General features: G+C 41.9%; 1 protein-coding gene across 2 annotated transcripts in view; it reads right to left on the bottom strand.

The window, feature by feature from the left end:
* Positions 1-22,055, bottom strand: part of GRIP1 (glutamate receptor interacting protein 1) — a 606,542-nt gene that overhangs the window by 181,256 nt on the left and 403,231 nt on the right. For both annotated transcript variants that reach the window (XM_061639804.1, XM_061639805.1), the window contains one exon: positions 13,933-14,013. In XM_061639804.1, the coding sequence (XP_061495788.1) occupies positions 13,933-14,013 (81 nt within the window). The remainder of the gene's footprint in view (positions 1-13,932; positions 14,014-22,055) is intronic.

Genomic DNA, 22,055 nt, shown 5'->3' with positions numbered 1-22,055 from the left:
TATGTAAAAAAAATGTTTTTACTTTAAGAAAGCACTTGAAAAATCAAGAGGGTTTCACCAACACGCTACACCTATGGTCCATATTTCAGAAATGTGTATGTGGCATGAAAAAAAGCAACTCTCAGCTGCAACTTCTGTGTCCACTTTAGTGAATACTACAGTTCTTGAAGGCAATAGATATTATTTAAGATCAATGGTTGATGTTATTCCATCTTAGTTATCAATTAACTAGCTATGCAGGAAGTATATTACACTGAAGAAAAAGAAAAGCACAGCTTATTTAGAAATTTATTTGAATATACTCTCAAAAAAGATGAAAAACAGAAATGAGTAAACACATCCCAGGAAATGCAAGTTATCAGTCTCCAGAAATGCAGAATGAAATTGTATACATCATGACACAAGTTGTTTGAGAGGACAAAGTACTAAAGATAGTATTTCAGATGTCCCATGGTATATACTCCTAAGCAATTCTACTAGAGACAAAAACAATTGTGAAAATGTTGCTTTATGAATATGTGAAAAATGGCAAGGTTTATGAATCTTTGTTATGCATAGCAACCACCAACACTCTTTATACTGCATCCTTTACACAGCTGACATTGAAGGTGTTTGAAGAAAACAATCTGGAACCATCCAAGTTGTTAAGCCAACGTTATGATGGTTCAAGTGTTATGAGTGGCAGAAAAGGGGCGCTGCAAGCCCTAATTCAATAGAAACTTCAAAGAAAAACTTGGTATGTCCACTACAGTAACCACCATCCCTATCAGGTTGTTGCAAAAGCTGCAGACGATATAAAACCTGTCAAGCAATTCATCAATGTGTTATGCTTCGAACATTGTTAAGCATGGAAAAGTTGCAAGTTTGTATGAAGGTCACAGCCTGTCTCGCCTTTTGAAACATCATTGATTGGGTCATTTGAAACTTACCAGAATTGTTTGAACTAATTACAAAAACATCACTCATGTTTTTAAAAAGGTGAAAACTGGAAACTTTAATGGAGATGGGATTGCCCAAAGTGGAAGGCTACTTGCTGTCATGAAAAAGTCTGAATTCTGTTTGAGTTTAGAAGATTCTTGAGAACCTGCTGATAAGGTCTTGCAAGCCCAAGAAACAGGACTGAAGGACTCTGTAGCCATTATCAGTTCATTAGTGCAAACAATTAAACAACTTCAGATGATACTTTCCATGAAGTCTCTCAAGATGCTGAAAAACTGCAGGACCGCAACAATGAAAGAGAAACTCAACCCAAAAGACAAGTGTAACCATAAGATGGTTTTAACAGAAAAGACTGATGAAAAAAGTGAGACAGAAAGTGAGCAAATGGAAGAAACATATTTTGAAGTCTCTGATATTGTTCTTATTGAAATGAATAGGATATTTTCTGAAAATGATGAAATAATCACTGCTGTGGCATCTGTTGATGACTTGGATTTTGAGCAAGTGATTGCAGTTGAGGGGTGAAATAAAACACAGAGACGTCAGCTTGGGTTGAACAAGGGCCACTTTATTTAAATTATAGTAAACAAAACCCAATTTAAAGTGACCTGCAGAGGGAAACCTAGGTGCGGGAACTGTCTATAAGCAAGTAGCTTGCCATACAGCTCTCGGGCGACCAGCCCCTGCTGGGGCAAGGGCAAGCCCATCTGCTTACCCTTTACCCCAGCCACACCCTGCAGGTGAGTAGGGGGGCCTTCCCACATCATCCCCACCCAGGGCCGTATAGCCCCTGGGTAGATGAGGATAAGTTGGCCCCAGAAGCAGCCCATATCCTGCCCTCGAGCCGTAAAGCCCTGAGAGACAGGCCTCTGGAACCGCCAATCACCTCCAAAGGTGCCTAAGGGGGCCACCTAGCTGTCCTTACCTATTTCCCTTCCCGCACCTTCCCGCCACAAAAGGGGGACAAGCCTCTATTTAGTCCCCCTTTACCCCACTCCCAAGAAACATCTCTCGCAGACACCCCTGCAGGTCGCCCAAAATAAGTTGTTACCTGCATGAGACAGGTGAACGCCATCGGCCCTGTACAGTTCACCCTTCCAGTGCTGAATGCGGGGATGCGGAATGGCCAACCCCCCCTGCCCAGGAAGAGCCCACCGAATTTGCCGGTTGACCTTCTTCCATGCATGATCAATTCCAGCTGGATCCCATATGCCGCGCCATGTCTGACCACATCAGATGCACCAAAGGCCAATGCTGCCTTATCACTTGCATGTCCTTACATGCCTGTACACTGAGGGCCTTGCCCTGCTTCACGCCACGGTCATTACCACCGAGGTGGATGACCATTGCCTGCGGAAATATCCGCACCACACCTTGCTGGAACAGAGCGGGTAGGAGCCACTCCCCATGCATTCCTTGCTGGTCCAGCCACTGCACAACAGCCCCTCTACTGAGGCCCAACTGCGAGCTCATGCTCGAATTCGCTGCCCTCCAGGGTGCCCGGAAGACCATGCTGTGGCCGCATATTAGGATGTGCATCTGCTCTATCCCTGTCCAGCAACCTGTCAAAACAATGAAGATTGTGAGGCCGCTACATTCCCTTGCCCTCTAAAAGTGGGAAATATAGCCCTTGTATGCATCAGAGGACCAAAGTCCCACGCCCTGTACCAGTCCCTGTGGGAAACTAAAACCTGCTGCCATAAAAGCAGCCCCAATTTGAGATGAATAGGTTCCAACTGTAAGGTGTCGTACCCCAGCCCCTACAATGCTCGTTTGTGAGGCCGCCGCATCCCCCTGCCCTCTAAAAGGGGGGAATATAGCCATTATATGCATCAGAGGCCCAAAGTCCCACGTCCTGTACTAGTGCCGGGAGGAAACCAAACACCTGCTGCCATAGAAGCAGCTCCCATTTTAATTGAATAGGTTCCAGACTGGAAGGGGTCATACCCCAGCCCCTGCAATGCTTGTTTTGTTAATGCCAAAACTGGTATTGTTGATCCAGATAGGCATATATGGCCTATAGCTAGGGGGTCCAGATTAGCCTGGGTGAATAAATATCCTTCGGCAGAGGTTGGGTGCTGAGGCAAGGTCAACCGTACATGCCTTCCCTTACACCTCTGGTCTGTTCTAGACTTTCCACGTTGAGCAAGCATAACCCCCCCTCCCTGGAAACATCAAAACTGGAGGGCATGTCGAGAGAGGTCTCACGTAGAGCCAGCCACCACCTCTTTTCTCCTGAAATCCCCAAAATAGTGTATGAGCCACTGCCTGAAATAGCTTGGGTCTTAACTGAAGGCACAGACCGTTTCCCACTGGTCCACTACACCCATAAAATGTCCAGCGAGAAGGGTCGATGGGGATAGGGAAAAAACCGCCAGCCTGGCTAAGAAAGCTTACCTCGAAGTGTTCACACTGCCATGCCCCTTCTCCTGCCGTGCCGTCTATCAGGAATATCAGCAGGTGACTCACCAGAAAGGCCACTCTGGCATATAGCCCTTGCCGGCCCAGAATTCCTGAATACCTGTTTTCTAGAAGCTGGCGAGCATGCTGGGGGCAATGTAACCCATTGAATCCAAGGGAATTCCAGTGCGCAGCTCACGGGATTAGCCCCCCTTCACACTGCCCCTGCTGCCCTATTCTGCATTCTGATAGCTGGTGATCATGCTAGGGCAATAGATAGGCTTATGGCCTTCTCAGACTCCCTGCATAAACTTCTCCCAGAACAACGGGACAGGCAAGGGCCATGAATCCTAGTGTTCCTAATTATAAGAGAGTTATGAGACCCGACCCCAGGCCATGAGCCCTTCTGTCCAAAAGTCGCCTTCCAACCCCGGAAAAGAGTTAATGAAAGGTAACATTCATAGTTAAAACCCCTTCCTGAATCCAGGCTTGCAACCGCAGGAAAGGGAACCACACGGCCAGGTAGGTGCATAAGACAGCCATAACCCTGAATTCGTAGTATGGGTGTTCAAGCCCCATCATAGCATAATAACCCCCTTAAAAGACCCCTAACATCAAGAGGGCCGAAAGGAAACACTTCATGGTCCCAATCCAGGATCTCATCTGGGCCGGTTCAAGCTTGCCCCTGTGCAGCTTTCAGCTGCCATACCTATGAACATCCACTCAGACAGATAGTGCCCCACTGCTTAGGAGCCCACTTGTCTCCTGACTGCCCCCTCACAGAAGGCTCTGAAGCACTCCATGCGAGAATTATAGCATTCTGTAGGTAATGTTCTGCCACTACAAATGCATAAGGCATATGTGCGCACTATGATGATGGAGTGCAGCTCACTGACCCTAGACTAAGTAGTGTGAACCCCTCACTGCCTGCCCCTTTGAATAAGACTGGCGTGACCAAGTGTACTTCTGTACATTCTGACCACAGCCGTTATTGCCATGACTAAACTCACGCCGTGACTTGGAGGCCATGAAGGCCAGCCAGCAGTTGGGGTATGAGACTGGGAAACAAAAGGCAAACACCCTAACATAACAAAACTCCCCTTAAACCGGGTAGCCTGCTAACCAAGTTCATAGTACCCGGTGTCTAACTGGGGAAGGGACACCTGTCCCTAAGCAGCCGGTAGCTCCTTCTTACCCTTTTGAAGGCCTCTTGCCTCCTATCTCCCTGTTGCCCATATCCGTCTGCAAAAAGGAAGGAAATCATTTATGAGTAAGTACACTTTACCAACTATTAGTTCATTGCAGCTCACCCAGTTCTGCTAAATCACGGAGACTAAAGATAGCTCTGTATCCCAGCCTTGGTCCCCCCTGCCGCAGCTTTCTCTTAGCGGGTGTCAAACGCCAATCAAATACAAGTATCCATGTAAGGGTTGCATGTTATGCATGACATCAAGTAATTGTGGTGAGAAATCCCACACAGAAAGGTTTTGTTATTGTGAAATCCTCAGGAAGGGGTGAAGAGTCTGCCTGGATCTTAAAATGCAGCCTCCGCATCAAACAGCATCTAAGATTCTGTCAAGGTAACACATGTTTCAGAACGTCTAAGATCCCGTAAATGATCAGAATCCGATAAGTATTCTGTCTTTTCCTCTGTATTCCTGTCTACTGCTCCAGGTCTACTGTTAGACCTTCAAATCCCTGCAGACATTTGCATGTCCTTCCTTAAATATAATTAATGCCATAAGCTTTGTTGTTGATATGAGCCCAAGTTCTTGGGACCAAATTCGAATAAATGCCAGTTCTGCCACAGAGTTAACAAGGAATGTGTAACTGACACTTGAAAGGATCACTGTCCTTTCAGCCACCATGTAATAAAATTAATAGCACAAAGTACCTTGAACCTAATATAAGCCTAACCAAATAGAACTCACATCCAAAGGCTTGTGCCGCCTTCTCTCTTGTAATTGATTCCAAGCCTACAGCTGTCGTATGGGGGGGGTGGTTCAAAATTGCCCAAAGGCCCGCATTTTATGAGGGGACCTTTGACCCCCCCTTTTCCTGTCTTGGTGGCATTACTGCTTTAAATTATTATCTTTTCGGCACCAGGTAAAGACCTACCTCTTTGCCCAGGCATTTTAAATGCTAAATTTTAAATTTAATCTATTTTAATTTTAATTTTTTGTCTTAATTTTGTTTTCAATATGTTTTCATATTGTATTGTACCCACATCTGTATTTTGATCTGTTTTTATCTTGTTGTACACCGCCCTGAGAGCTTGTTGCTAAAGGGCGGTCTAAAAGTGCAATAAATAATAATAATAATAATAATAATAATAATAATAATAATAATAATAATAAATCCACCCTTGACTTATAATTATAACATTATTATTATTAATTTTATACCCAATGACTGTATGTGATTCCCTCATTACCAGTCCTTGGCTCCCACTTATAACTATGAATTCCATTATGATAGTATTATTATTAATAATACTAATAACATAAGCCATCGACTGTCCTGACCATAGAATAATGGATACAATTACAATCATTAGTCATAAGTATTATAAACAGTGCATATAAAGTAGGATTTCTCTAATTAACCCCCCCAGCTCCTGTTATCCAATCCTTAGTTCAAAACCACATGTACATTATTATTACTTATTATTATTATTAGCCACAGAAAAGACAAGCACAATTTAATATTAGAAACTACCAACTGTAATAAGTCACTGCCTGCAAAGTATGATTAATCTTGCAGCTCTTTCGCTTAAAATTATTTTGGTTACTTATACTACTGTAAGTGTGTGTAATCTTGCTTAACCAACTGGCTAAATTATAGTTATAATATAATTACCTATGTGAGGACTATACTAAGTTAATTACTGTAAAAGTATGAGCCACCACCCCTGAAGGTGTGATCTTGCTTAAACTAGCTGTTACCAGCAGCCGTGAAGCCAGAAGCCTCAAACCAGCCGTTGGGGGGATTGTTATGATCTTGCTTAAACCGGCTGCTAAAAGCCGCCGGGAAACAGAAACCTCAAGCCAGCAGGGGGTGAGTGAGTTCCATCCCTGTCAAGCCTTGCAGGCCTCGCTCACGAGGCCCGCTCCAGCCGCAGCCGCTCCTTCTACAGCACCCCCAAGCCGGAGCCGGCTCTACCCCCCCATGGGGAAGCAAAGCAGCTGAAATCGGCCCCTAATGAGGCCCATGTGCTGCAGAAACCAAGCGCCTAAAATGGCACCGACCGTGCGGCCTTAACAGAACAGCCGCTGCCGTTTCACCGCGCTGCGTTCCACTCTGTCCCTCGTCGTCCATGTCGTCCACGTCGAGCAGCAGAAGAGGAAGGTGGAAGGGGCGGCTGGACTTAAATAGTCCTATAGTCCCCGCCCCTTACGCTGCACGTCGCGCTGACATCACGGGCGCGACGCGCGACGTTGCCCCATTAACAGATGGGTGCAGCGTCTTCACCCCCACCTGCAATCATGCCCCGCTCGTCAGCTGCGCGGCGAGCGGAGCTTCGTATCCACTTAGTTCCCTAGGAATCACTGTCCTGACAAAAGAGGTTTTCTGTGGCCAAACATTTCTTAGAAAACAAGAGCAACCCAAATGTGTTTCAATATATTAACGAGCAAAGAGTGGTTTTTGCAGATACATATCAACTTCTGGCAGCTGCAAAATCTTTTGCCTGCAGCACAGACACCCATGAGTCAACATTTTTGGTTCTAACTTGGATCAATTAGCCACAGACTTTCAATGATTCACAGGTGTTGGCAAATTTGTTTTTTCTTGCATTTAGAAAATAAAAGAACGGCTAACCTTAATTTTGATACATTTTTATTTTACTTTAATTCTAGGAAAAATCTAAAGTTGTAACTGTTCTAAATATGATTTTTAGGTGCTCTGCATTTTTCTCTCTCTGAAAAGGTGTATTGTGAACCTATCGCTCAGAAAGCTTTCTTGCATATTTATCAAGAATGTTTATAAGTTTACAAAAAGGAGTCTATTATGCAGTAAATATTTTACAAAGTTAAGGACTCAATCTCACTGACTTCAATAAGAAAGTTATGCATATTGTTCTCAGCACTATAAATGCTTGATTATGGTTGCATTGTAATGTGTTCTTACTGTTTCTAAAAAAAAATTGGTTTGGTGTTGTTGCGATAAAAGATTAAAATGGAATTTTTGAGAAAACAAGCTCCACACTAGTTTTAACATCTTAGTTATATACCTCTTTTGTTTGTTTTCTACTTTTTGCCATCCCTTTATTCACTGTATCCTTAACATCCTTTTTCTTATGAAACAAAAAATGTCAGTCATTTAATTTCTGGTGTTCACACTAGTCTGTTAACTTGACCTTTACAGTACATAGTCCATTATGTAAGTTAACACACACTCTGCATGGAGGAGGAATGTGGGGGAAGGCCACTGCTTTCCCCTTTCCCTGGCCCTCACATCCTCTCCATCAGTGTGTGTGTGTGGGATTTACTGGCACTATGCCCTCCCCCCCAATGCCCCACTTAACAAGGAAGTCTGGCTACAGGGCTGAGAGGAGGAAAGCAATGTAACTCCAACCCACTTCACAATTTCATTCTCTCCAGTTCTGATGACAGAAAGTAGGTATGTCTCCTTGGCATTACCTATAGAGGTAAGTTCATAGTAAACACACCTTAATGAAATGTAGGGGCATCATAACCAAAATATTCTTTTTACAATAGTATTGAAATATACACTCATTTTCACACATAGGTATCATAAAATTTTACGTATTTGTCATCACAGCTAATCAGATGTCTAATTTTTGTTCAGAAATTCAAAATTCAGCATATCCACAGAATCACAGGGTTGGAAGTGACTTCAAAGGCCATCTTGTCTGACCCAAAGCCAATAAAGAAAACCTGCTGCTACAGTATCCCTGATAGATCCAACCTCTCTTTAAAAACCTCTAACAGTGCCTTTCAAGGCAGTGTGTTCCACTGTTACAGTTTTCAAATATGCCAGGCAAAATACTTATCACTGGCAGATAAATTGCAGCAAGCTACAAATTTAAATCAGACCAACAATGTGAACAATGAAAAAGCTGTTATATATGAAGGTTCCATTTTAGTTATTGTTTACAATTGTCACTGACAGACTGATCCTAAACAATTTCTTTCTTTTTTTAAAGTCATTACAACATTCTGTGGCAATGAATTCCACAATTAAAGGATGTTCTACATGAAGACATCTTTTTTCTCTATTGTACTTCAAGCCAGTCAGTTTCATTGGACACCTTAACCTCTATTGGATAGTTTCCTAACTATGTGTTTTCCCCTCCTGGGTACATAATACAGCATCCCACCAGTGTAGTGGTGGCTCCCCCACCCCTTCGGGTCACTGTATAGAATTGCTCTGTGAATCTTATAAAACTCTTTCATGTCCCCTGTACTCATTTCTAAAATCCTCCCATTTCTTAAGCTTTCTTTATATGGAAGATACACTATGTCCCCTGATCATTCAGTTGCCCTTTTCTTCACCTTGTTGAGTTTTATTATCTTTTTTTATACGTGGTGACCAGAACTACACATAATATTGTGGGAGCACCACAAATGTTGAATTACCAGCATATCTGGCATACTATTGGCTTGCTGTGCAATCCAGTCTAGATTATATTGGCTATGAGAACTAGTGCAGCATAGAAGAGGCTGAGTTACCAACCAACCAACCAACCAACCAACCAACCAACCAACCAACCAACCAACCAACCAACCAACCAACCAACCAACCAACCAACCAACCAACCAACTTTACCACAATGCATAAAAATGAATATATTGGTGAAAATAACATACAAAAAAGGTGTATTAGGAGACATTGCTTGTTAAATGTGTAAATTAGTCAAAACTGTATACAAAAATGTGTTTATTGGGAGAAATTTTCACTAAAATACCGAAGAATTTACATAAGGATTAAAGAAAAAGAGTCACAAATTGCTGCAGAAATGTGGATTGAATTTAAGAGTGAAAAAATGAAAAACAGAGACAACCAAAATTGACAGATCCTTCCACCTCCTCCTTGGTTCAAATCTCACTTCTGCCATAAACTTAGTTTGGTGGTCTTGGGAAACCCACCCTGTCATAAATGCAAAATGGGGGATAAGAATGTTGACTTACCTTGCATCACTCTTGTAAGAACTACAACTAGATAATGCATGTGAAGTGCTTTGAAAACTTGAAAGCACTATGAAATGTTAAATATTATTATTCATGTGTTGGGACTGTAACAGCCTGGATCAACCATAAAAAAGCCAGCCTAAGTACCCCGAGTTGGACTAGGGTTTTCATGTGTCTCATCTATAATTAGATCTATAGTTTTCAGATCTTAGATTATTCAACATTTTTAAGCAGGAGACTATCAATTATGGATTCTGTTTAAGACTTGTGCCCTATCATACACAGTCCCACCTAACATTGTTTAGGTCTCAACTCTGGCCACATTTGCTGGTACATTGTGGGTGGTGGGGTGGGCATTGGGTCCAGAGAGGTGTGGTCTATATGTTGGGACCTACTGCTCAGTTCTACTATAGCTCAGGAACACTTGTACCTATAATATAGTTCAGTGTGCATGCACATATATATGTGTATCTATATGCTGGTGCAATGCTACTGTTGAGTGAAAATGGACCATAGTAGAAATAAAACTGATCTCGGTTTATTTGCCCCTAACCTAACTTTCCCAGATAGCTTCACAGGAAGAAAGTGGTTCAATCTACACACGGAATCCACACCTCCATGTTTATTGAGCCTTAATAGAGACATGTCACAGGATGAAAGACTTTGCCCCACAAGAATGTACTCTGTACGAGCTTGAGATCTCTGCCTTTTGTCTATTTGTTTTGATATTCCCTGTTAGTTGTTTTAAGCATCCTGGCACCAGTTCTTATCTCAAGGCTGTAATAGTATGCAAGACTGATCTCAAGAGGGGGTGACATGTCCCTGGCATATTTCTCACCTCCTCCTTTTGCCCTTTCACCTCTTCTGACCTCTATACTGCCATGTAGTGTTCTTTATGTTTTATGACGTTTTACTCCCCTATTCTGTAACCTCTTTGTGAGGGTATATAATCTGGACTCTTTCAATAAACAGGGTTCCCATCTCTGGAAAGCATCTTGCTGGGTGGATTGGGACCCCTTTGCAAAGGTACTTGTGTCATGTTTTCCTGGTCTCTGGCAGTGGGGGGAAAGATCACTCAACTCCGCACTCTTCCCGGGGTGAACGAGAGGTGAGTAAGGTTGTGGACAGCTCGTGGTTGGGTTTGGACCTAACACTACTAAGCTATGGATCGGGAAATCTACATTTTGAATTTTGTCTCCACCATTCAGATACTATGTAGCCTTAGACAAGCAACCTGTCGCAGCTTGAGTTCAACAGATTTGTAATATGGGGGATTGTTGTAAATGTTTCAACTAAATGTATACACAGCACTTTGGACATGACAAAGCAATGTACACTTGTTAAGTTGTTACCATGAATTATTATTAAAATTAATTATTGTTGTAGAAGGTCCCAAATTCACTCCTGACATCTCTAGTTTCAGCTATTAAGTCTAAGAAGAAGCATGTCCCATTAATGTACACATGTTCTGCATGCATAAAGACCAAGGTTCAACCCACAACATCTCCAGGTATGGCTGGAAAAGAACTAGAGAGCCACTGTCAATCACTGTAGACAATACGGAGCTCAAACAATGCTAACATTGATGAATTAATGATCAGACTCAGTATAAGGCAGTTTCCCATGTTACAGGGAATATCCAATGAAGGAAACTATTCATAGAAGGGAATTTCTTTCAGGGGAAATCAAGGCATACATGAAGAGGCTGCCAACAACTTTGACAGTGAGTGATGGTTGCTATGCAATACTCAGTCTCTTTGTCATCTCTTATTCATCTCTACAAGTATCTGCAGAAATAAGCCTGAAAAGGCACTTCTCTGTTTGGGCTATGAGTAGAATATCAGGATAAATATCTACTTTTCCAAATATTTTCTGTGCTCATAGGACTGTTTTAGTGTTTATCAAAATTAGAGAGAATATTAAACTGATAATAAAACATGTGACTTGCAGAAAGCTTCTTTGAAACTGCAAGAACTCAGCTGAAGATGTCATAATGTTATAGGGTTATAAAGTTATAAGCTTTCTTTATAGAGTCACTGTTCTGAACAGCTTACATAAACATTTTTATAGAAAGCGGCATTCTGTTTCTGTTCATCTTAGTCACACAAAGCATCACCTTCTGTATCCTAAAAACCTTCATTAAGTTTCACTGGATCTGCAGTATTACTCTTTCACATGTGTTTGATGATAAAGTGGTGAATGCTCATTATTGTGTTACTCTAGACTGGTTACATCAATGCTGTAACAGTGAAAAATGTGAACAGCAGTGACACTATGAATTGACAGAGAAGTCTCAGTGTTTTGGATCAAAGGTCTCTTACTCCTTATAAAAGAGCCCTGTACTTCAAAGCATAAGAGTGGCAAGAGGTTAAGCTATGGATAAGATCATATATTGTATCTCTCTGGTGTATTACAGTCACAAGAGAGACACTGAGTGAATTATTGTTGGAATGCTGAACGCTACACTACAAACATACATCTGCTATATAACTATTCCAGCAGATGTCTATCTTGATGGACTTGATGGGCTAGGCAGTGGTATTTGCCACTTGTCTAGCTTCACAAGTCAACCCCTATGCCTATGGCTTGAACTCTCCTAAGCTAGGTAACACTTTAACTAACACTGCCATTTATGTACAAAACCACTCTTAGTAGTGTAGCAATCAAATGACACATATACTGTGTCATCTGGAATTGTCCTCACGAAGACATATGCAGTACGGCTTTCAACAGTGACTATAATCAAGATAGCAGTATGTATGTTCTCTGGCTCATTTACCTGATTTTCTTGTCAAGTCTTGGGTGATTATCCAGGAGGAAAAAAGAAGTGAGCAAAACTTAGTGAATTGCATAATCAGCTGGAATTTACCCATTAATAGACAAAGTATTATCCTCCTAATTTCCCAGAATTATCATTTTGCCATGAGAAGTTGTGTGGGTTTCAGCTGGACAATCAATGGAGGATTACACCAACAAGGTCATAATTCATTTTTCTGGGTGAAAGAAAGATGGAGTGAAATACAATAAAAGGTGCTTTAATCTATGGAACAATTATTCAGATCCTTTGAGGTTCACAGGTTTAAGCTGTCTCTCTCAGCCTTGCTTTGCTCAGCTCCCTGGTGAAGACAATTGCTTAAAAACAACTTAAAATGGGCCAGCCCATCTGTCCACCTGATGGACATGTTTGTGACACCAAGATAGCATGAGAATTTGAATTAAGTTTTTCTTGTGGAGTCTTTACAGATAGCTACAGGTGAACATGTGCTCTACATTTTGATGGTTCCAGGTTCACTACCTGGGACCTCCTGTAAAAAAGTAATCAGGTAACAGGTGATGTGAAAGATCACTGCCTGGGACCCTGTTGAGCTGCGGCCAGTCAGAGTAGGCAATACTGGACTAGATGAACAAATAGTCTGATGTGGTATAAGGCTCTTAAGTCATGGCCACTATCATAAGGCATGGCCATTATCATAGTTCCACCACCATCAGAAGTTAGGGGGATGGTGGCTCCAAAGAAGCATTCTCTGTGGCAGCCCCTAAGTTGTGGAATTCCCTCCCCACAGAGGTTTGCCTGGCACCTTTGCAGCACAGTTTTCGGTGAATGCTAAAGATACACCTCTTTACCCAGACCTTTGGCACTTGAGACATATGTTTTCAGGACCCACTCTATTCACATTGCAATGTGTCCTATTTGTTTTTACTACTGAATTTTAAATTGCTGTAACCTGCCCTGGGACCGAAGGGTGGTAATGATGATGATAATTGTCATCATTTTCTGCTTTTTGAGACGAAACAATGGCCCAGATTGGATACATCAGGATATATCACTTAACGTAAGATATCTTAAGAAAGCAGGTAAGTACAAAAAATAGTCTGTAGAGCAAAAATGTGATAATTCAGTATTAAGTTTTAATGTTCAAACAAATACATGACTCCAAGTTATTATGCAGTCATTATTTTCCCTACTAAGATGTGTATACACCGAAACATGTCTAGCACCTCGTTCAATCAATGAGTCATAAAAGTTTAGTAGAATGAGCATGGCTCTTTAACAAGGGACAACTATGGACATAAGAAACCAGCAGTACCTTCTGCTTCCTCTGCTTTGCTTCCTATGCAATGTATAAAGTTGACACTCACCCAACACCCACTTGGTGATATATGAGAACTCTACACAGTCTTATAGATTTCACTGCAGGGGAGAGGTGCTTCATATGTTACACAGAAAAGAAGCAACATGAATCATTTGTGCTTTCTTTGTCACTGCTTGTAGACCCTAAGAGTAGTGCATAACCTAGACAATCAGGAGCAGAAACTACAAGTATAGCTAACTATTTTGAATTAATTTTTTATGAGAAGAGCAAGTTATCTAATTAATTCAAAGACTCTCCTCCCAAGAATGGTCTGAGAATTATATAAAACGGGAAAAATAGCAGTATACCTGGAATACTCTGTCTCCTTACAGCCAATGCTCCTTCAGGTGGTTTAGTCTGGTTTGCAGATTTAGTATATGGACTCTCATCTGAAAAACAGAAAATGACAATTTTCAGATTTAAGTTGTACTATATATCGCAACTGATGAATTATACTGCTGCTTTGCAGTAAGAAATAAAAATGCTTGTTTTAGGTAGTAGGATTCGAAATAGGACACCACTGTATTTTCATTAAGTGCTCACTTCAGACCATTTCACATGTTGCTAATCTGGAAAAATAAAGGAATGTAAAACAATGTATGAACAAATGCACAAGTGTGTAAAAGGTGAGAAACCTAAGAGGACCATGTATTCCTTAGTCCTATTAATAACTGAAATTTACTAATCAGGAATGGGTTATTTCATAATGATTTGGTTCATGTGTAATGCAAAATGAAATGATGGCTTTTGCTCCAGACAAACCAGAGTTGTAAACCAAGAACAAACCACAAGTCCAGGTTCAGATGACACAGTATGCCAAACCACGGCTTAGCTTACAGCAGCAACAGGACTGGAGGAGGCACAATGTGGCCACTGTCTCCAAGAGCCTGAAAATTCATGCAAACCCATAGTTTGGCTTAGCGTTATATTAGAACTGAGCCATAGTCATGCCCACAAAGAGTTACAAATACATGCAGCTGCCTCATGCAGACTCAGGCCACTGTTCTTTCTGTTCTGGCTGCCAGCAGCAATTCAAGGTCTCAGCATAAATCTTTCTCAGCCCTGCTACCTGAGATCCTATAAATAGGAGATGCAAGTGACTGCATCTGAACCTTATGCATACAAAGCATCCACTCCGCAAAGCATGCACTCTGCTGCTGAGCTGTTTCCTCCCAAAGCACATATGCATTGAAAGCCCAGCATGTGGAAAGCTGTTTGGGGAGAGGCAATTTTTAATGGGAAAACAGTGGGCAGGGAGAGGGTTAAGCACCTCTCCCCAACCACTTCCACATTCTCAAGTGCCTTATCCTGAAGTGGCATTTCAAGCTACTTTTAAAAAACAACAACAGCAAGCCACAGTGTCATGGGTTTGCACATAGTGTGCAGTCTGGTGTTGCAGATTGTGTAAGCTTTAATTTTATATTACTAACATCTTCTGACCTTTCATTTTAAAATCTCACTCTTTTATTCAATTATTGGAGCAGGATAATATCTTCTGTACTCATGTACAGCAGCTGTGTTTTGGTAACTCTTTTTCATTTGGGTCTCTCTGTGCCCTGCGATGGATCATTTTCCTTTAAATTCTGAAATATCTTGAAGTCGTAAGGAACTATTTAAGTCCAATCTCAGTATGACAACCTTATATCTATGGTGGTAGCATAAAGGTATCCTAATGTTGCCAAGAACTACTGTGAATCAATATATTGTCTAAAGAACTGTAGAATGTTTAGTTCACTTGCTCAAAAGAATAGAAAAGAATAGAAAATTAGATTCCATTCTGGTTCTCAACATGCTCTTGACATGGCTCTTAACATGCCATCTAACACATCTACTGTATTTGCATTTTTTTCTTTGAACCAGGACAGCCAATTAGTTTGAACTATATGCATATTTACATGTTTTAAAAATAAGTGGATAAAGATATCAAAGACTAAAGTTATTTCAGGTTGCATCCCAAGATGCAGCAAAAAGCAACAGTTTAAGTGAAAAAAATATTTTGACTGACCCACTTGAGTTTTCATTTTTATTTACTGATAACAGTATTTATCCCTTGTTACATGTGGAAATTACTTCAAAGTGGGAAGGCCTTTCATTTTTATGCAATATGGAAGTGAACTTGGTGAGAATTACTTAAAATCACCCCAGATAAAAAGTACCACGAAGTATACTATAGCATTTCTCCCCTCCCTCAACAAAATGTTCTAGATCATATTCCACTTAGGCAGAGAATACTGTATCTCGTGGCACCTTACAAACAACCCTGATGGGAAGCATAACACTTGGGCTAGATGGTATTAGGGCAGGTATTAGCTAATTGGGTCCCAAGTCATTCAGGGCTTTATACACTAACACCACCACCTTGAATTGGGCCCAGTAGCTTACAGGCAGCCAGAGCAGTGTTTTGAAGACTAAAGTGATATGATCCCCTCTCGCCACCCCATGTAGCAGCTGGGCAGGGCATTCTGTATTAGTTGCACCTTTCAGACTGCTTTCATGGGTCACCTGATGCAGTGAGCATTGCAGTAATAATTATGGGAGGTTATTAAAGCATAGATAACTTGAGCCTTCACTATCCCAGTCCAAGAACAGCCATATCTAGTGAACCAGTGAGACCTGAGCATAAGTGGTCCTTTCCACAGGTGCCACCTGGACATCTAGCAACGGTTGGAATTGTTGCGCATGCCCAAGCTACATACCTACTCCTTCAAAGGGAGTATTACGCCATTCAGAACAGGCTACCTTCCTGATTCCCAGACCCCAGAACTGACATGGATTTAGAAATAAAAGTTCAGCATAAAAACTTGTGTTAACCAACTCAGGGAAAAGAAAGGAAAAACTAGGTCCCAGCCATATTCCAAGGATCACTTACAAGGCCTCTTCTTCTGGGAAATGTTAACTGTACAGACAGTCACTCTCAAGGAGGGAGGAGGGAGGAGGGAAATGGCCAGAGCTTCAGGGACGGTGAAAGGAAGATAATGGATGGGGATGTTTTCTCATTGCTATAAGTTTGTATGAAAACAATGCTTTGCTTTCAAATGTATATGAGTGTTAACTATTCTTGGGGAATTCCTCAGTCCTATGATGGGCTGTTGGAATATCCCCTATACATTGGTTAATAAAAGACTTATAACTGCTAAACTCAGAGTGGTTATTTTCCACAACAGAACTGTTGACCCATGGTACTACCATCTTGTCAGGCTTCAGCTTAAGTTTATTGGCCCTCATTCACCCATCAATATCTCCAGGCATTGGTCCATCACTTGCACAGCCTCTCCTGTTTCAGAAGAAATTGAGAGCTAGACCTGAGTTTCATCTGTTTATTAGTGATATGTGAAAGGGGCAAAAAATAAGTAGCCCCTCAAATTCACATGACAAAGGAAAAATTATTCTCTGGATTACAGCCATGCAGGTTTGCAAAGCAACTTTCCAAATGCCCTTTAATATGAGGGCTCTTCAACAGAGAGTAGTATCTGCTTGTCATATTCTGGGATGGCAAATATTAGGCAGTTACTTTATATTCATTGCTAGACCTTGTATAATCTCTAGGAATCACAAGCTGGATAGTCAGGTCAACACAGAAATGGTGCTGAAGCTTCATCACATATGGAAGAAGTGGTGGATTTCAAGGCCAATTAAATGGAATACCATCATGGAGCAGAGTATAGAAGTAACCATTTAGCAACTGCTATTCACACAGAGAGAAACAAATGCCTTTCAGACATAAAATAATGCAAATTTAATATAATTTGATATTCTGGTGGCATTTGCCATCATGTCCTGCCCATGAAGTTCCAGATTTTTATCAGATTTTCCCACACAATTGTTCTGATGGGTGGATCATTAATACCCATTTTAATGACTTGTAATAACTGAACTACTTCCATCAGTCCCAGCCAACATGGCCTATGGTCAGAAATGATGGAGGCTGTAGTCCAACATCATCTGAAGGGCCACAAGGTCTCTACCCCCTGCACTAGAACATGCTGATTAGTGACACAAATTTACTAAGTAAACTAAATGCTCAGTTTACTCAGGAATGAAATAATTATACAGCCACGAGAGTGGATGTATACTATAGTCAGCAAGGATTTTTCGCATTCCACAATGTTAAATATGCCATTCTGATCCTTCCCATAAGCTTATTTCAAAAGAAAACCTTACAAAATTTATCGTCCTGAACTCAGAAACGCTTGCTTAACAACCCTCTAAAGTTTTATGGTGATACACAAAACACTCAGAGAGAATCGAGAGTGTAAAAGAGAGTATAAAAAGAGAGAGAAAAACCAGGCCCCGTTTGGACTTTTTTCTGTCAGAGTTCTCATAATCTGTTGAAATTAATTAAAAATCAGCCATGTTCACACAGTACCTGTAATCCCATTACTGACCTGGTCCCATACTCTGACCTTCATCTTCTGCAGTTAAAAAGTTTTAAAAAATGCCTGGCTGATTTTTAATTAATTTAAGAATTTTGGCTTAAACTCAGTGATGTCGGGCATGCTCAGTAAGAACCACCTGTAAGTGTTCTAAAAGCCAGCTGCTGGGCTTGGCTAATCAGGGGGCCACACCCACACCAGACTTTGATTTCACATGAGACAGTCATGGCTTCCCCCAGAGAATCCTGGGAAGTGTAGTTTGTGAAGGGTGCTAAGAGGAGACTCCTATTCCCCTGAGAGAGCTCCAGGGGCCAGAGTGGTTTAACAGCACCCTTCACTAACTACACTTCCCAGGATTCTTCGGGAGAAGCCATGACTGCCTAAAGTGAAATAACAGTCTCGTGTGGATGTGGCCAGTGACACCCTTGCTTTAAATTTGAGTGGGAGGCTACATGTGACTTCTGGAGGATAAAAAGGTGGGGGAAACCCTGCAAAAGAATGATACTGTTCACAATGTTTTCTTTTGGAAAGGAAAGGGGCTTCCCCTCTGCCCAGTGCCTGCCCACCCAATCTCCTCCCCTCCCCTCTCCCTCCCCCCTCTCCCCCTGTCCCTCCCCAGGTCAGTTTCACCTATCCTAAGCATGATTACACAGGAATAAATCCCACTGAACTCAAAAAGCATGCATATGATCAAACGTGCTCTCCCCTCCTCCTCCCTCCTATTCCCTCCCTCTTGCCCCTCCCCTCTCCCTACCTTCACCCCTCCCTTCCCCTCCCCATTCCCTTCCAATCTCCTCCTTCCCCTTCCTCCTCCCCCTCCATGGTCAATTTTAGCTATCCTAGGACTATGACCTGGGAGACCAGGGTTCGAATCCCCACACAGCCATGAAGCTCACTGGGTGACCTTGGGCCAGTCACTGCCTCTCAGCTTCAGAGGAAGACAATATACCACCTCTGAACACAGCTTACCATGAAAACCCTATTCATAGGGTCGCCATAAGTTGGAATTGACTTGAAGGCAGTCCATTTCATTTTCAAGCATGATTGCATAGGAGTAAATCCCATTGAACTCAATAAGTATGCCAATGATCACACCTGCCCTCCCCTCCTCCTCCCTCCCATCACCGCCCTTTGCCCCTGCCTTCCCTGTCCTTCACCCCTCCCCCTCCCCTTCCAATCCCTCCTTCCCCTTCCACTCCTTCTACTCTCATCTCTCCCTTCGTCCTTCCCTCTACTCTCCCCCCTCCTCCTCCCATGGTCAGTTTTACCTATCCTAGCCATGAGTGCACAGAAGTAAATCCCATTGAACTAAATAAGCATGCAAGTGATCAGACCTGCCTTCCCCTCCTTCCCCTCTCCTCTCCCTTCCTCTCCTCCCCGGCCCACTCCAGGCTTCCCTCCCCATGGTCAGTTTTACCTATCCTAAGCATGATTGCACAGGAGTAAATCCCACTGAATTCAATAAACATGCAAGTGATCAAACCTTCCCTCCTTCTCCCCCTCCCACCTGCTCCCCTCCCCCTCCCCCCCTCCCCATCCCCTGTGGTCAGTTTTACCTATCCTGAGCATGATTGCAGGGCAGTAAATCCCCCTGAACTCAATAAGCATGCAAATGATCAATCCATTCTCAGCAAACTTGCACAGGATCCCATTTCTTACCTCCCAGAGTAAAAAGCAGGGAAATTCACTAATAGGCAAAAAACCTTGCGGTTTAAGAATGTACCTGTAGCCCACAGATATTTCTATCAAACTTTAAAAAGCAGGGAAATTGGGCAGCTATAGTGAATGCATCAGGAGAGCAGGAGACCTGACCTCCTCTCTGAGATATTGTACTGCCCTACAAACTTGTCAAAATGCAAACACAATTTGGGTTGGTCTTTCACAATACAATCCACTTCCTGTGTAGCTTGGAAGAATTTGATAACATGTGCCTCTGAGCATATGGGAAGTGGTGGCAACACCTGCGGTCAGCCCAAATAAGAGAAATAAGACATGTGCTGTGATGATCTTGTTTTAGCAGGGAGAAAGCAACTATATTAAAACAACTGATATTGTTCAGATAGTCACTTTAAATTTGTTTGGTTTACTTTGCAATTTTAGTGAAGTTTCCTATAGTAAATCATCCTCTTTTACTTCTGTTTCTGTGAATATGTGAAGTATAGCGACACTTTACAACACTAAACTACTTGATGGAACGCCTCTCCCGATATGAACCTACCCGTACACTGCGCTCAACATCGAAGGCCCTTCTCCGGGTGCCCACTCAGAGGGAAGCCCGGAGGATGGTAACAAGAAAAAGGGCCTTCTCAGTGGTGGCCCCCGAATTGTGGAACAATCTCCCTGATGAGGTACGCCTGGCGCCAACTTTGTTGTCTTTTCGGCGCCAGGTTAAGACCTACCTCTTCTCCCAGGCATTTTAGCATTTTAGCATTTCAGTATTGTAGTATTTAGCATTTTAGTATTTTTAGTATTTTAGTATTTTAGTTTAGTATAGGTTTTTTGGAAATTTAATGAGTTATGTTTTAAATTGATTAATGTGTGGTTTTTAAATTGTATGTTGATATTTTGATGTTGTGAACCGCCCAGAGAGCTTCGGCTATGGGGCGGTATAAAAATTTAATAAATAAATAAATAAAATAAATAAATAAATAAAAAAAGCTCCAAAAATAATTGTGGAATAAGGACTTACCGTTCTGCAGAATAGTTTCCATTGGACATGAGGAGTGTCTCAGCTTGCACAAGATCAAACAGTGTGAGGTGAAATATATTCTAGCAAAATTCTCAGTGTGCTCTATGTTTTTAATTGACCATGCCCATCTTTCCTTAAGTGGAGTAGTTTAAGCATAGCAGGCTGAAAACATGCATCTTGGGCAGGCTACGTTTGTTTTTTCTAACAGCTAGAGTCATTGCTGAAGTAGCAACATATTGTAATCCATCTGATTTTATATCAAATTGCAGTTACAGATCCGTTAATGCACCCAGAATAGAAATAGAGCATAACCTCCAGTTTGAAACAAAAAAGGCTATCTTCATCATATGACATTGGCCAATAAAAAGGCTTTGAAATTAATAAAAATAAATTTGACACAGATTTCTAGGATAAATAATGAGAGAGAGATAATTCTCTAGGTTAGATTCTCTGTAGAAACAGTAATAACACAGGAAAGAAGCAAAGTAAGAAGAACCCCACAAACATACAAAAATGTAATTCTACATCTTTGGAGATGGCAGGTGTTGCCACCACTCTCCATATGCTCAGAGGCACATGTTACAAAATTCTTCCAAGCGACACAGGAAGTGGATTGGACTGTGAAAGACCAACCCAAATTGCGTTTGCAGTTTTACAAATATGTAGGGCAGTACAATATCTCAAAGAGGAGGTCAGGTCTCCTGCTCTCCTGGTGCATTCGCTAGAGCTGCCCAATTTCCCTGCTTTTAAAAGTTTGATAGAAATATCTGTGGGCTATAGGTACATTCTTAAACCGCAAGGTTTTTTGCCTATTTATTTATTTATTGCACTTGTATACCGCCCCATAACCGAAGCTCTCTGGGCGGTTTACAGCAACCAAAAACATTAAAACAAATATACAATTTAAAACACATATTTTAAAAACAATTTAAAACACATGCTAAAATGCTTGGGAGAAGAGGAAAGTCTTGACCTGGCGCCGACAAGATAACAATGTTGGCGCCAGGCGCACCTCATCAGGTAAATCATTCCATAATTTGGGGGCCACCGAGAAGGCCTTCTCCCTTGTTGCCACCCTCCAAGCTTCCCTTGGAGTAGGCACCCAGAGGGCCTTTGATCTTGAACGTAGTGTATGGGTGGGTTCGTATCGGGAGAGGCGTTCCATCAGGTATTGTGGTCCCAAGCCGTGTAAGGCTTTATAGGTCAAAACCAGCACCTTGAATCAAGCTCGGAAACATACAGGCAGCCAATGCAAGCTATTAGTGAATACTTATTTAGGCAAGCCTACCCAAATACACATACAGTGTATATTGTCATTTTACCTCCCTCATTTACAAAGGGCTCATACTGCAGGTGTCTACAGCTACTG

This window comes from Rhineura floridana, chromosome 8 (genome assembly GCF_030035675.1).
Source record: "Rhineura floridana isolate rRhiFlo1 chromosome 8, rRhiFlo1.hap2, whole genome shotgun sequence".
Taxonomy (NCBI): domain Eukaryota; kingdom Metazoa; phylum Chordata; class Lepidosauria; order Squamata; family Rhineuridae; genus Rhineura; species Rhineura floridana.
The sequence above is the reverse complement of the archived record's forward strand: the minus strand, read 5'-3'. Positions and strand labels throughout refer to the sequence as shown.